This window comes from Chiloscyllium plagiosum, chromosome 34, assembly GCF_004010195.1.
Source record: "Chiloscyllium plagiosum isolate BGI_BamShark_2017 chromosome 34, ASM401019v2, whole genome shotgun sequence".
NCBI lineage: Eukaryota > Metazoa > Chordata > Chondrichthyes > Orectolobiformes > Hemiscylliidae > Chiloscyllium > Chiloscyllium plagiosum.
In genome coordinates, this window is record NC_057743.1 from 18,974,461 (window position 1) to 18,990,650 (window position 16,190).

At 39.0% G+C, this 16,190-nt stretch overlaps 1 protein-coding gene across 1 annotated transcript in view; it reads right to left on the reverse strand.

The window, feature by feature from the left end:
• padi2 (peptidyl arginine deiminase, type II) overlaps nt 1-10,867 on the reverse strand; it is a 37,834-nt gene extending 26,967 nt beyond the window's left edge. Inside the window, exons 1-7 of the mRNA XM_043675696.1 lie at nt 10,768-10,867; nt 9,891-9,998; nt 4,041-4,221; nt 2,827-2,899; nt 1,354-1,415; nt 410-524; nt 46-174 (exon numbers count right to left, since the gene is read on the reverse strand). Of these exons, the coding sequence (XP_043531631.1) occupies nt 46-174; nt 410-524; nt 1,354-1,415; nt 2,827-2,899; nt 4,041-4,221; nt 9,891-9,982 (652 nt within the window). The 5' untranslated portion in view covers nt 9,983-9,998; nt 10,768-10,867. The remainder of the gene's footprint in view (nt 1-45; nt 175-409; nt 525-1,353; nt 1,416-2,826; nt 2,900-4,040; nt 4,222-9,890; nt 9,999-10,767) is intronic.
• Nucleotides 10,868-16,190: the final 5,323 nt, after the last annotated feature.

The window sequence follows — 16,190 nt, forward strand, 5'->3', positions numbered from 1 at the left end:
CCAGGAATCACAATCCCAGTGTGAAAATCACAGCCACCAACTCACATAAGTCATGACGAAAGACTTGTACTTTATCTTTATCAGAAGCTGAAATGTACAGCTGAAGTTTATAGCCAGGCGGCAGAGTGTCAGGTCCTTCAGTTCTTAGGATCATATGAGACATATCTCCAAGGTCTGAAAGAAAAAATATCCAAATATGACTGTAAATAATGGGAGCAGTTACACTCTCAGGATGTTCAATGAGCAAACAGGCCAGAAATCTCTACTTTTCTTGGTATATTTTTATCACCTCACCAGAAAGTGATCATTTATTACTTTTGTAGTTATAGTTTAACCTTATGCACCCACAAAAATTCATTTCTGAGTGCACTTGACTCAGCCAGTGATACATCAACACATGTCCCGTCACCTTCAAATACTGGCACTGTATCATCATATCTGTCGGATCCAGCAGATCCAATCTCCTTGTCACAGTTCACAAGAAGAATTGCTCCATGTCCATTAGGACCCCACTTCCAGGAACCCTAATAAAGAGAAATCAGAAAAGCTTACATTTATATAGTGCCTTTAACATAGAAGAGAAATATCTTGAGTCTCTTCACAAAATCAAGCAGAAAACAAAGATTAAGATAAAAGGAGGAGAAATTAGGAGAGGTAATCAAAACCTTATTCAAAGTGATGCATTTAAAAAATATCCTGAAGGATCCCTAAATAAAATGCAATGTAAGGTAAAGTTACCATAGTGCCTCTCTCGCATTTTTGTTGGGGGGGGGGTGGTTGCCTGCTTATAAGTCTAACCTGAAGGTCACTATGCCTCAGGCAAGGGTGAAGTTGAGAACGTGAGACCATTTTGGCAACATCAGTTGGATTGGGAATTGAAACTGTGCTGTTAGCATCACTCTGCATCACAAAGAAACCATCCTGACAAGTGAGCTGACCACATGTCTTTCTATTTTTGTTACGTCATCTAGTCCTCCAAGGCTTCAATATCGCGATATTCCTCCAATTGTGGCTACATACACATCACCAAAACATTTCCTTCCATTATTAACAACTGTGCCTTCAACTGTCCATGCTATAACTTCTAGAACCTTGCCTCCTTGACCAAGATTTTAGGCATGTATCCTAATATTGCTTTGTAACTTAGCGTTACATTTTGACTGAGAATGTTGTGAACCCTGAGGGATGATTTACTACACTAAAAGGCAAAATGTACAAATTATTCTTCTTGTTTTCTGGTGTTCTCTAGTTCTTCCACCAACATTGCTGTAAACAAAGGGGAGACTGTACACCTCTATGACTCTATGACTAAATACATTATAGAGCATAAAGTGCAGGTTTTTGTTCAATTACCTTATTGGGATTATTCTTCTCAACGTTGCCATCACGATCTGCATCCACATCCAGAGATATGACTATTAAAGAAGGGATACAGAGAATAATTACCAACTGGGGACAGTGGATTGCTTGTCAAGGGAAAAATTAAACTTGGAGGAATTGCTCTGTCAAAACGGAGGCAATTGTTTTCATCTTCCGTATGTAAGTCATTGCAGTTAAGGGCTATGGGTAGTCGTAAAGCAAAAGACAAAGTTAAAGACCATCAGAAACCAAGGTGCACTGTGAATGGTTAGTTATACGAATCTTGCTTTTGCAGAATACTACCCAAAGAGAAAAAAAACTCAGTAAAAACATCAATATCTAGAAATGAAGGTATTGCTCACATTCATTCTCTGTTCTGAAGTAAACAGGATGTGTCAGACCAGTTATGTCTCATTCACCAGTTCGTTTTACTGATTTTTTCCTTCTGGGTAGTGATCAGTGTGGCCAGCGCAGAAAAAGGAGAATGGCTGGTGTGTTATTCTGTCACTAGTCATTAAATTTTTTTTGCAGCTTTTGTCTGCAGTCTTTGGGGGAGAGGGAGTTGACATTCAGTTCCAGTAATAACTGCCCCCCAGTGGTTCAAAGATCATTTTGATGAAGACAATCAATCAACACTCTCTGCCTCCCTGGGGATTTGCTGGCATAGCAGTCATGTTACCAGATTAGTAATGCTAAAACCCAAGATAATGACTCAGAGAACTGAATTCAAAACTCACTGTAGGAACTGAGGAATTTTCAAAATCAGTTTGAAATAAAAGCTGCAATAAAGACCAAGCATGTCTCTTAAACAGTATCTGGAATGATGACAAACTACTGAATTGTTGTAATGACTTGGCAAGTTCACTCAAGTCCTTAAGGGAAGGAAATCTACTGTCTTTACCAGTTGATCTACATGCGACTTCAAATATGCAGAAATATGATTAATCCTTAACTTTCCTCAAATATTTTCAATAGCAAATGGGGGTGAGTAATAAATACTGGTCGTGCCATCAATGTCTACACTCTAAGAACAACCAAATGAAAATTTGGAATTTTCAAACTGTGGAAAGTCCTTCGTCACCTTTGTGCCATGTACCTGTCCCAACTTTGGCTTCTTCTTTCTGGGTTGCCTGCATTCTTGCAACATGATCCAGTCTCAAAATATTCATGTAATCTGGATGCCATTCATGTGACCACATGTATAGCTCTTTAGCTGCAAAGTTTTCAGCCAGAATTGGCTTTTTAAAAAGATTGTGCTGTAATTTTCATGCACCCCAGCTCAATATTCCTACAGCTAACTCAGGTTTACACAAATCACCATCCCACTTAACAATCCATCCCACAGCATTTTGTGTAAATACCTCTGTAGCACCTCAGCAAAGTAAAATTCATTCCCCATTGACATAAACAGTGCATCTCATATCTTGGAATTGCAAGACCTGTTTAACTAAAGTGTTAGTTACTTACAGATAGCTGTGAGCTGGAAAACTATCTTGTCAACTGGTTTATCCAACTCGTCTTCATAAAAGATAACAGTAACCTACAGGAAGAGTTCAGACATCAGATTGGGAATATTTTGGATCGGCCAGTCATTACACACTGTGCCCAAACTCCCTTGCTACTGATAATAAAAACAAAGAACTGGGGATGCTAGAAATCTGAAACAAAAAGCGAAGTGCTGGAGAAACTTGGCAGAACTGGAAGCATTTGTAGAGAGAATGCAGGTCAACATTTCGAATCCAGGGACTCTTCATCAGAACAGTTCTAAACATTGACTCTGTTTTTCTCTCTACTGATGCTGTCTGACCTGCTGAATTGCTCCAGCACGTTTTTGATTTTGTTCCCTTTCTACTGAAGTCAATTGAAGAATGGGGAACAATCATCAAATTATAAGTCAGTTAGTCTTACTGCTGTTGTGGCTGAACTTCCAGAACCATAAATTTAGATGAAATTAGTGAACATTTATAAGAATTGTTATGAAAATTAAAGCATAGACTAAAAGGAGTCTGGTTTAATGAGTCATGGTTAATGATATTTTCCAGTTTCTCTCAAATGTAATGTTACGTTCCAGGAGAAGACAGTGAAGCAGTGGCAGGACTTACTGTCAGGCTGAGTAACAGTCTGATATGCTGCAGCGAGTATGTTCCTTCAAGGCCATATCTAGCTTTTTACCTGCTACTAGTGCAATTAGCTCCAAACGATGGGCTTTAAGGGGCTCCCACACAGGATCAGGGTGGGGGTTGTAGAAGCAAGTGTGGGTGTCACTGCCATAACACCCCAAACAAATCCAAGTGGGAACATTCATGGGAGGTCTTCTTGTCCCTGTGCCAGTTGGGACTCTTGGTAGACAATTAATCCCCATGTAAGGACCTCATTGATTGATATTCACTCACCAGTGCTGCATGAAAAGCCTGTATAGCATATCATACTGGGTTAGATGGCTGGCACTAGTGTCAACCTGTACTTTTTTTTAAACTTCCAAACTGCTTCCTCAAATTACCTGGCTCAACCCTATCTGTCACATGTTCTGTGCAACGGAAATGTGTATAACTTCTCATTATGCTACCCATTGACAGGAAAGATAATGTACTTTTTAAAAATAAAGTATTTACATAGCATAATATTTCAATCTAAATTTTTGTTCTGCAGAAAGCACGCCTGGAGAGGTATAGCAATCTTACCTTGTTATCGTTGACATGTTTGCTTATTTTTTCCATTGTGATCACAAGCAAGGTTCCATTGTTGAGGGCCCACCTTGCCGCCTGATCAGCTGCAACAGTCACATTATGTACATCTAAAATGGAACACTTGACACCAGAACTGGAGTGCACTTCAAAGAACCGGGATCCTAGAGGTGCCGGCCTGGAGAAAGATAACATTTAAGTCCAGATATCTGCTTACTTAATTCAAAACCAATGTTTTTTTTTTCAAAACAGGGTTTAAACTGACATACTAACTTAGTTCAAGGAATCTTTAATCTCTTCCTTATGGGAATCATCCACATTTTACAAATGCTCCAAATCACCACAAGATGGGCATCATTTTTGATTAGACACCTAAAGGGTAAATATTCACTTGCTATATCTTAACTTATGGAAATACAATACTGGACTGAGTTTCTCGCCCAGACTACCCCTGCTCAGAGAATCTTACAGTCAGCAGCAATTGGAATTAAAACTCAGCTCGGATCTAGGAGATAGACAGTAGTCACAGTTAAACGAATGCAAAATTCTTGATGGATTGTAGGGTTGATTACAGAGATGGAGGGGGCAAGTCCACAGGATTTGAACATGGGATTTGCATATGGTACTGTGTTTGAAAGCACTGCATAGTTCTGTTAAGATGATGCGTGAACATGCTTGCACACATCTCAAAGAGCATGATTCGGAGATGCCGGTGTTGGACTGGGGTGTACAAAGTTAAAAATCACACAACACCAGGTTATAGTCCAACAGGTTTAATTGGAAGCACACTAACTTTCGGAGCGACCTGATGAAGGAGCGTCGCTCCGAAAGCTAGTGTGCTTCCAATTAAATCTGTTGGACTATAACCTGGTGTTGTGTGATTTTTAATCTCAAAGAGCTGTTGCGTTGCCTGTTCCTGACTGCTGCATCTTCACAACTTAAGAGGATCATTGCACAGATGTGGAACGTAAAATCAAGCCACACAATAGGCTGGCGGCCAACGTTTGACATGCACGGGAGTGGGTTTTGTGCAAGTAGGATACAGCCAGCTCTGAAGGAACTCAAATTTACAACAGCAGCACAATGTTTGTACTTTTTCCAGATGCTGCTTTAGGGTGCATTAACAGACATGTATTAAGTTGCTGCCAGATCTGCTGCGTACTTCCAAAATTTTCTGTTTTTGTTACCCGTCTCCCTGTTGAGCTCCATTCAGCACAGTTTTCACCACTCACTTAAGCTCCGAAATTTCATGATAACATCTATGATTTCTTGCTAATATGGAGGAATCTACATACCTGCATGCACAACTCAATTCCTTTATCTAAATCGCTGATTCTTATAGTGGCAAGTTGAGGCCAGAGTACAGATTCCTACGGAACATCATCTTTTCACGCAGCCCACTCATCAGACTACATTCCCTTAATTTCCATTCCCTATGCCATAACCAATTGCCAATGTATGCCAGAAGGTAACCCAATTTATGTATTTCCATTTGTAAGATGTTTCTGATTTTCTCATCTAGATGGTTTCCATACATACCTTACTGCTTTTTTGTGCAGAAGTATTGCAACATAATGTCTCATAACATTAGCGATTTTGCTATCACATATTATCTATCAAAAATTAAAAGGGAATGCACATGTACATGAAATAGGTACTTACACAGCTTACATTGAAAATGTCAACTTAACTCAAATGATGTTACCAATTTAAACATTTCTATTTCTGCCTGTTAGGTGTTTTTTTCTGGTAATTAGGAAAAGGTGAGGACTGCACATGCTGGAGAGTCAGAGTCAGAAGTGTAATGCTGGAAAAAGCATACCGGTCAGGCAGCATCAAAGGAGCAGGAGAGTCGCCATTTCAGGCGTAAGCTTTTCACCAGGAATTCCTTTTGGTTCATTTTTCTGGTAATGCCTATGATATTTTTAATTGCACTTCCCATTAAAATTCTTGAAATACAGAACAGCTGCGTGTTTGCATGCAGTTGCAAATTCTAACCACCAGGTGTCACCATATGGCATTTAGCTCCTAACCTTTAGATTAGATTACTTACTTACAGTGTGGAAACAGGCCCTTCGGCCCAACAAGTCCACACCAACCCGCAACCCACCCAGACCCATTCCCCTACACCTAACACTACCAGGAATTTTGGTCAATTCACCTGACCTGCACATTTTTTTTTGGACTGTGGGAGGAAACCGGAGCACCCGGAGGAAACCCACGCAGACACGGGGAGAATGCGCAAACTCCACACAGGGAGTCGCCTGAGGCGGGAATTGAACCCTGTTCATTCTGAGAGCTGGCTGTGAGGGAGCTGGATCAGCATCATGGACTCTCCAAGTATCACTAAAGGGTGTCTTGGTGACAGGATACCAACCTCTATGGAGTTATTTCACATGCATTTATTTAGTATTATTAAAGTAGTAAAAAAGTGTCATGACATCCAAAATGATAAACAAAAAGGTGCGTTTTATGAAGCTAGCATTCTTGAGGAGAAATATACAAATAAACTCATCTACAACCAGAGGTTCATAGTACTGCCCTCTTATTAGAGAGTGAATGAGAGTGAGAGTGAGAGGGTGTGCGTGTGAGAGAGGGAGAATGAGAGAGAGTCATAGAGATGTACAGCATGGAAACAGATCCTCCAGTCCAACTCATCCATGTGACCAGATATCCTAAATTATTCTAGTCCCATTTGTCAGCACATATCCCTCTAAAACCTTCCCATTCATTTACCCATCCAGATGCCTTTTAAATGTCATAATTGCACCAGCCTTCATAACTTCCTCTGGCAGTTCATCCCATACAAGGACCATCCTCTGCGTGAAAAAGTTGCCCCTTAGGTCCCTTTTAAATATTTCCCCTCTCGCTTTAAACCTATGCCCTCTACGTTTGGACTCCCTACCTCTAAGTAAAAGATCTTGACTATTCACCCTACCCATGTCACTTGTGATTTTATAAACTTCTGTAAGGTAACCTCTCAACCTCTAATGCTCTAGGGAAAATAGCCCCAGCCTATTCAGCCTCTCCCTATAGCTCAAACTCTCCCACCCTACTAACATCCTTGTAAATCTTTTCTGAACCTTTCATGTTTCACAAGATCTTTACTATAGCTGTAGATCAGATTGAATGCAGTATTTCTTCATGAGAATGAGTGTGAGAGTGAGATTGAGAGAGAGGATTGGGGTTAAGGTCACCACATATCAGATGGAGGGGTGAGGTTGAGATGGTGGGCCCTTCATGGAGGCCTCAGCTGATACGTGAATTTAAATTGATCTAAAGGTAGTCTGGAGAGGCATGGCTCCAGGAGGAGGAGATGAGGTTATGTTATAGAGACCAGTGCAGAAGTTTTTTTGAAGTTTAGATCAGAGTGGTGCTGGAAAAACACAGCAGGTCAGGCAACATCCGAGGAGCAAGAAAATCGACGTTTCGGGCAAAAGCCCTTCATCAGGAAACTACCTTAATAATACTAAATAAATGCATGTGAAATAACTATACAGAGGTCGGTATCCCATCACCAAGAAACCCTTTAGTGATACTTGGAGAGTTCTTGATGCTAATCCAGCTCCCTCACAGCCAGCTCTTAGAATGAACAGGAGAAAGTGAGGACTGCAGATGCTGAAGATCAGAGTCGAAAAGTGTGTTTTCCTGATGAAGGGCTTTTGCCCGAAACGTCGATTTTCCTGCTCTTCGGATATTGCCTGACCTGTTGTGCTTTTCCAGCACCACTCTGATCTAAACTCTGGTTTCCAGCATCTGCAGGCCTCACTTTTGCCTAGAGGTTTTTTTAAAGCCTATTCAGTTAAATTACCCCAACAAAATTTAGCAGATCAGATGTATAGCATGTCCTTCAGGATTTTCTGCATACTATCTTGTTCTGTATGTGCCACTCATCTTGTTTGTTAAAACTTCTTATTCTCTTTGTTCTTTGTCTGTAGTGCTTTTTAGAAATATGAGGCCAGATTTTTTTGCCATTCTGGTCCTATTTTTCTTTTTAAAAGAAAGAAGGAAGCTTCACATGTCTGAGAGGACATTCCACTCAGGACTCCCTTAAATGTGGAGTCGTACTTCCATTCCAATAGTTCTCTCATGGTACAGAACTGTCAGAGGAAGACAGACCACCCTCACAATAGGTCTTTAGAACTCTTTCTCAAAGGGCAGTTAAAGAGAGCCTAAATAATTTTAAGGCAGAAGTAGGTAGATCCTTGGTTAAGTGATTGGGTGAGTGGTTATCAGGAATAGGCAGGAATGTGGAATAATCAGATCAGCTATGACCAAAGAGCTGGGTGCCCCACTAATTCACAAGTTCCTTATATATGTACCTCATTATTGTGCCAATTAGTGTGTATGAAGCTTTTTTAAACCATGCTAATTATAACAATTTATGCATGTGCATGCATAAATGTCTTTTGGACAAGTAAAGCAAGCATTTTGGATTCCAAAAAGAGGGAAATAACTTGTATTTTTTTCAGTGTTTTGATCTCAGCTTATATTAATATTTGTTAAGACAGATCTCAGAGTGCCAACCTGGCTTATTAAATCCAAACTTTTTATTAAACTGTCCAGGCCAATTGCTAAACACATTCACAAGAAGCTATCAGTGTACTTTCAAAATAAAGAATAAAAAGTTTATTAAACAAGAAGATAAACACAAATTATAACACACATCTCAAAAAGGAAGGGTGGAAAGTTTCATTACAAACATTGGGAAAAAAAGACTGACTGATATTGCACTTATAACCCCAGCAAGATCCTGACAAACAGCCACAACTTCAGTGACGAGTCACTGTGATTTCCCCCCTAAAACTCTTTTCTCAGATTCAGGTTAGGACAGCTTCACTTGGTTTGCTTTGGGCAAATTTTCTCTGCAGTCACAAAAAGTTTTTTCCCCTTCATCTAGTATCTCTGTCTGGGACACTTAAAAACAGATTGCAAACTAAATTTGATATTAGTTTTAGCTTCAGAGCAAACTCACAAGTTCCCTGAACTCAGCTGCCCAGCCTCCATTCTGTATGGCCATTTTCTGTGGCTGCAGACCTCTATGACTATTAAACTGCACTGCTGGTGTCACCTATGCAACTGAACTGAGAGATAGAGAGAAATTTAATATCAAGTAAGAAATTGAGGGAAGCAAGGTTACAAAATGTACTCTGCTTGGGTCAGTCAGTGCCAATTTCCAAGCAGCTGAAAGATACCTGTTGTATCATGTCTCACAGACAGTATATATTGAGACATGTTCATTGTATAAACATGGCACATGACCTTAGGGCAAAACCATGCCATATTCTATCTTACCTCAGATTACTTGAAATAGGACACTCTACTGGAAAATGCTCCTCTGTTGCAAACCACTAGCTTGGTATTGTCAAGGCTTGTGGCTGAGAAATATAACTTTGTACATAATAATTAGCTGTAATAAACATCTTGGATTCTTCAAAACCATAATATCCAAAGCCAGTTCTTTGTGTTACAGGAGCTAACAGAAGCATTGTCACATCAGATAAAACATTGGAATAGTCATGTCTAATCATGAAGTAATGTTTCAGCAATATATATAATGATATAATACTTTTACAAAATTAGCAAGAGACACCTGGTCCCTCTGTTTCCACAATATTCAGCCTGCACTATGAATCATTGCAATTCAACCTCATAAGTAGCTGCTCAAAGACATAGTGAATGAGAAAATGAGACAGCAAGTATGGAGTGGTTACCCTTGCTTAAGTGGCTTAGAGTTCAGAATTCAGAAGCCCAGCATTTACACAGTGACATTTGAGGAGAATCAAACACTTGCACAAGGATAAATTAATGTAATAAAAGAAAAATCAAATGAGCCTTACAACTTACTTGTAAATATCAATATTGAGCACAGTTCCCACCACATAAATGACCTGGTTGGGTTTCCCACATTCCAGGCGCACGGTCCTTTGCTTGGACATGATGAAGATTTAAGTTCTACAAAGGAAGAGTCACTGTTTCAGCTTATATAGAAGTTTATCTATAGAAATTTCCATGCTGTACATCTCTCTGACCCTATGTCTCTCAATCAATGCCCTGCTCACTTAACAGCCCAGGTTCACTAATCTCTCTCTTAACCTGTCTTCTGATGTGAGAAAACTCCATTATTTGAGATAAATAGTTGCTCTCCTCGTCTCCCATTTTTTATATTCATCTGCAAAATAAACAGTTTAGGATTTTATTCTTCAAACAAATCATTTTATCTGGTTATAAGAATAAAGAACACTGTTCTTATAATAGTTACACATCTTTTAACCTCTTTGTAGAAAACCTTTTTAATTCAAGTGAAAATAAATCAAATATTTCCTATTATTGAAGTCCTCTATTCATCATTTAAACCCATCAACGGTCAATCTGATTTAATAAAACTATTTCCAATTAAAGAACTTTCTTACGGCACACAGAGTTAGTGAAATTTTCTGATCCTTGTAGATTTTAGACGAATCTCAGTTTTTTAATCTCTTACTTGATACTCACGATGATTATCATTCCAAATTGTCCCAACTTGTTTAAATACAGAGCTGTAACCACTTGAATGAATTCTCACTTTAAAGCAGTTGATTTGAGACTATTCTTGTGCTCACACTTAACTTTAAGTTCCCATAATAGAAACTAAAATTCATTGTCTCAATCATGGACTTTAACAAGATCCTGACATTTTTGAATCTGTTGACTAAAATTGATTTAGAGAACAAAACAGATTTACCTCCGTGACTGTGCACAGCTGCTTGTCAGTAAGCATAAAGTTTGCAAATACCAACAGGTCTCAGTTACAAACACATAATTGGCTGATCAGGTATTTGCAGTCATTTCAGAAAAAAAAGTTGCAGAACCAGCCCCTGTTTTTTTTTCCCAAAATTATTGAAATCACAGGTCAGAGGGCATCTCTGGATTGAACAGCGATGTGAACATTTCAGATGCCCAGTCTTTCATCAGAACTTTGTATTTTATGATTTTTTTTCGGATTTGCAGCTTTACACTATTTACTGTAATTTAATAGATTAGAAAGATTGCTCTTGGCCAGCTCTGGCAAACAATTAAACTATAATGATGAGAATTATTTATTAATTCATAGATGTGGGTGTGACTGGCTAGGTCAGCGCTTTATTGCTCACTTTTAATTGCCTTTGAGAAGGTGAGCAGACTTCATAAACCTGCCTTGCAGAGAATAAATACCCCAACTGTGCAATTAGGGAGTAGTTCCAGGGCTTTGACCTGGTGACAGTAAAAGAACAGCAATGGAATTCCAAATCAGAATAGTGCATGACTTGCAAGGAAATTTGCAGATGGTGGTGCTCCTAATTCACGTGTATGTATGTTACATGATTAATTCTTCTCACATTTAGTGTGAAAACCTCATATTTTTATTCTGTTTTGATTGTGGACTGAATTGGGAAAAGGATGTTTTATAGCAAAGGACTGAGAAAAGAATTGCTGTACATTGTGGGTTTTAGTAAAACACATTGTTACTTTGCAAGTAGTAAAGGAGGATGTAAGAGTAGATGGTATGACACTAGGGTTTATATAAAGTGAGACTCAGCCAGCAATAAGTTGATGATTGATTTATGACCCATTATGAATGCCAGAGGTCATCAGCCTGACAATAATTCTGGTTTCTAGGTAGTGCAAATGTAAAATGAGTTTTATGGGATATAATATCATTTATTGTAAATTTAGGTTTCTGATTTTTGATTTTGTAACTTATGGGTTTTCTGTGTGTCAAAAGTTAATAATTAAATTACTTAGTGTGGAAACAGGTCCTTCGGCCCAACAAGTCCACACCGACCCGCCAAAGCACAACCCACCCATACATGTACCCCTTACCTAACACTACGGGCAATTTAGCATGGCCAATTCACCTGACCTGCACATCTTTGGACTGTGGGAGGAAACCAGAGCACCCGGAGGAAACCCACGCAGACACGGGGAGAACGTGCAAACTCCACACAGTCAGTCACCTGAGGCAGGAATTGAACCCGGGTCTCTGGTGCTGTGAGGCAACAGTGCTAGCCACCGTGCAGCCCAATTATAGATTCATACAGCACGAAAACAAACCCTTTAGTCCAACTCATTCATGCTGACCAAGTTTCCAAAATTAAAATAGTGCCATTTGCGTGCATTTGGCCCATATCCCTCTTAACCTTTCTTATTCATGTACCAATCCAAATGTCTATTAAATGTTGTAACTGTAACTGCGTCTACCACACATGAACCACTCTGTGTGAAAAGGTTGCCTCTCAGGTCCCTTTTAAATCTTTCTTCTCTTATCTTAAAAGTATGCCTCCTAGTTTTGAATTCCCCACTCTAAGGAAAGTACCTTTGCTATTCACCTTATCTATGCCTCTAATGATTTTTAAAATGTCTATAAGGTCACCCCTTACGCTTCAGGGAAAAAAAGACACAGCCTACCCATCCTCTCCAAATAACTCAAATCCTCCAGTACCATGTAAATCTTTTCCTATTTAATAACATCCTTACTGTAGCAGGGTGATCAGAACTGTATGCAGTACTCCAAAAGTGGCTTTGCCAACGTCCTGTACAGCCACAACATGACCTCCCAACTCCTATACTTAATGCTCTCTGTTTGACAACACTCCCCAAGGCCCTACCATTAACTGTATAAGTCCTGCTTGGTCTGTCATACCAAAATGCAACACCATCTGCCATTCCTCAGCCCACTGGCAATAAACAAGGGCGATTAATGCTGTTTTAGTTATACGCACACATCTTGTAAATGATGTAAGAGAAAAAATAATTGAAGCTGATACCATGTGATAGGTAAAACAGAGAAGCAGTGGCTTGGAAAAATGCTGTATGAGTTTTATTATACATCATGAACATTCAAAAGAAGAAGTTGGTAGAAGATACTTGGATCATTTTTGGCTTGTAAGTAATCCACTGAATTGCACACAGCAGTTTATTTGCAGTGAGTTAGCTGACCACAACTGGGTTTTTAGTGGGGGCATCACAATTGCTCAGTAACTCTAGCTGATGGAGAAAAAGAAGCAGTTTACACAAATGTTTCATAGACATATTACAACAGAAGTAAGCAGACCAGCCAAAGTTGTGCAGTTTTATGCCCACATTCATGTGTGTTTGTTTTAAGACAGACTGATCCAGGAGAAAGAACAGTATTCAGGCTTGAGCTTCCTTCTAACACAGTCTATAACATGTTAAGACTGAATACTACAATGGTACTTAGAGATTTACGAGGTTCTAATCTTACTGCTACATTATCGAAAAGCTATTCTATAAACAGGTGGCATGATGGCTCAGTGGTTAGCGCTGCTGCCACACAGTACCAAGGTCTGAGGTTCAATTCCAGCCTTGGGCAACTGTCTGTGTGGAGTTTGCATATTCTGTGTGGGTTTCCTCCCACAGTCCAAAGATGTGCAGGTCAGGTGAATTGGCCATGCTAAATTGCCCATAGTGTTAGGTGCATTAGACAGAGGGAAACATGTCTGGATGGGTTACTCTTCAGAGGGTCAGTGTGGACTTGTTCAGCTGAAGGGCCTGTTTCCACACTATAGGGAGTCTAATCTAATTTTTAAAAAAATCTAAACTTTGCCAATTGTTCTGCTTCTCTGTATATATTTCTCTCCTTTTAACACTACCCACATTCTGCCAGTGAGATGCATCTTCGTGACATCATTGTAAAGTTGCTCCAGGGTCCTAAAACCCTTACAGAATACATTATATGAAGATGGATTTAAATTCAATATCACAGTTGCTGTTTTATCAAAATGTTAGCATTGAAAGTTTGTGCGAAGATTTGTAGCTCGGGTGCTCGTTGTTGTGGTTCTGTTCGCCGAGCTGGAAGTTTTTGTTGCAAACGTTTCGTCCCCTGGCTAGGCGACATCATCAGTGCTTGGGAGCCTCCTGCGACGCGCTTCTTTGATGTTTCCTCCGGTGTATAAACAGACCACTATAAACATCGGAAGAAACATCAAAGAAGCGCTTCGCAGGAGGCTCCCAAGCACTGATGATGCCGCCTAGCCAGGGGACGAAACATTTGCAACAAAAACTTCCAGCTCGGCGAACAGAACCACAACAATGTTAGCATTAAATTGGTAGTGAGGGGAGCTGGTAAAATAAAGATTAAAGTAGGAAATAATCAATTTACAAAGTTTCATACTCCATTGTTATTTTTCATATTTTACATATTTCTTCATGACAAACCAGTCCCACCTGTCACTAATACATGACAGCAGCCCAAATCAGCTTATCTTCAGTACTCCTTTCATTTGGAGGACACTTTCGATTGTATCAGATTATATATTTTAATCTACAATCCTTATTGAAAATGAAAATGTTGTTTCCAGTGTTTACATTTCACATCCCAAGAAGCAAATATCCGTTCATAACTGTATTGTATACATTTGAAAGTAATGAGTTGACCGCGAAGCATTTTGGGGCATCTTGCGACATGGAAACATTGAATAAATGTAAGTTCTTTCTATACTTGCAGAGCTGTCTTGCTCAAGGTTCTAGAAGTACAACAGCAATTTGTATTTAATTAGCATCTTTGATTAAAGGATGGGAGAGCAATTTGAGGACACAGGAAGTGTTCTGTTGTGAAACAAAGGTGAATAAATCAATAAGAAAAGATCATTAACTCATGTACAGTAAAAGAGCTGTTAACCATCTGAAACACACAGTTCCTAATGTAATTAGTTCAATTTTTTTAGATCGTTAGTTTATATAAAGCTTGACAAGGCCTCCTAGGGCTTCTGCATACCAATTGTGCCTTCCCATGAAACGTCTACCATGTTTCTATCAATTGTACACCTGATAATGCATGGTTCAAGGTAAATTCCAGAGAAGAGCGATGACGTTTTACGAATTTGTTTTTTGGTTGCAAAATTAACTCCGTTCCTAAGAGGAATGTTCTAAACATAGATATAGATTTAAACTAGTTTAATACTTGATTTGATTGTTACCAGTTACACATCACTATTTCAGTATTATTAGGCATTAGTCTTTTGTCAGAAAATGCATGTGGTCAAGGCTGCACACAAAAAAAATCAAAACAAAAGCAATGTGTTGTTACTTATAGAAATTGTAACAGGCAATTATTCCACCACTTAAAATTAAATAGTTTCTGATGTATATTAGGACTGCAGTAAACTTTACCTTTGTTCAGGTGATGGGCAGTAAAATCAAAGATAAAGTTTACAAAGTTAAGTATATCCAGCATTTTGCATTATTAGTACCAATTTTCAGCAGGCACAATATTTGGTTTTGTAACAGTGAATCTCTGCTAATCAAATGTTCAATGATAAAATTTCTTCAGCCATGAAAACAGATGCTTCAGAGTGATGAGGAAGTTCCCTTCACTGAACTAAATATGATAAATTAGAGAAAGTCATGGCACTCTCAGGCATGTCAGACGATAAAACAAGTAAGCACAGAGCCAGGGCTGTGAACCTCAAATTTATCCCAGATTCCAGGAATTATTTATTAGAGTTAACAGTGATGACACAAAGTGTGCCTGAGGCACTGACACTAGATTCATTGGATTTATCTTGATTGTGGTGATATTCTCGAAGGATGAAAGCTAGTAAGTCAAACAATCTTCTTCATTCATAATTCAATTCAGTTCGATATTCAACACACAAAAAACTTATATAGTTTTCTAATATTTCATTGTTTTATTGTTACCATTTGACTTTTATACTATTTAACATGCACTGGATCTAACTGAATGAGGTGAAGTGCTTCATAAATGGAAGTAGCACCTTCAAATTAGAATTCTTGATCACGAGTTAAAGATATTTGTAATGAATAGTGAGTATTATTTAAAAGGATAAAAATTGCAGGAGGTTGCGACACAGACATTCGAGGTGCACGAAACGCAGAAAGGTAGTAAACAAGTGCAGCAGGTAATCAGGGAGCCTAATATAATGTTGGCCCTTATTTCAAAGGGGCTGGTGTCACGAGTAGGGAAATTTTAATGCAACTGGACAAGGTGCTGGTGAGACTACATCTGGAGTACTGTGAGCTGTTTTGGTCCCCTTATTTAAGGAAAGATATTATTTTATTGGAGGCAGTTCAGAAGGTTTTGTTAGGATGATCCCGATATGGAGGGATTGTCTTTTGATCAAAGATTAGACAGATAGGGACTCTACC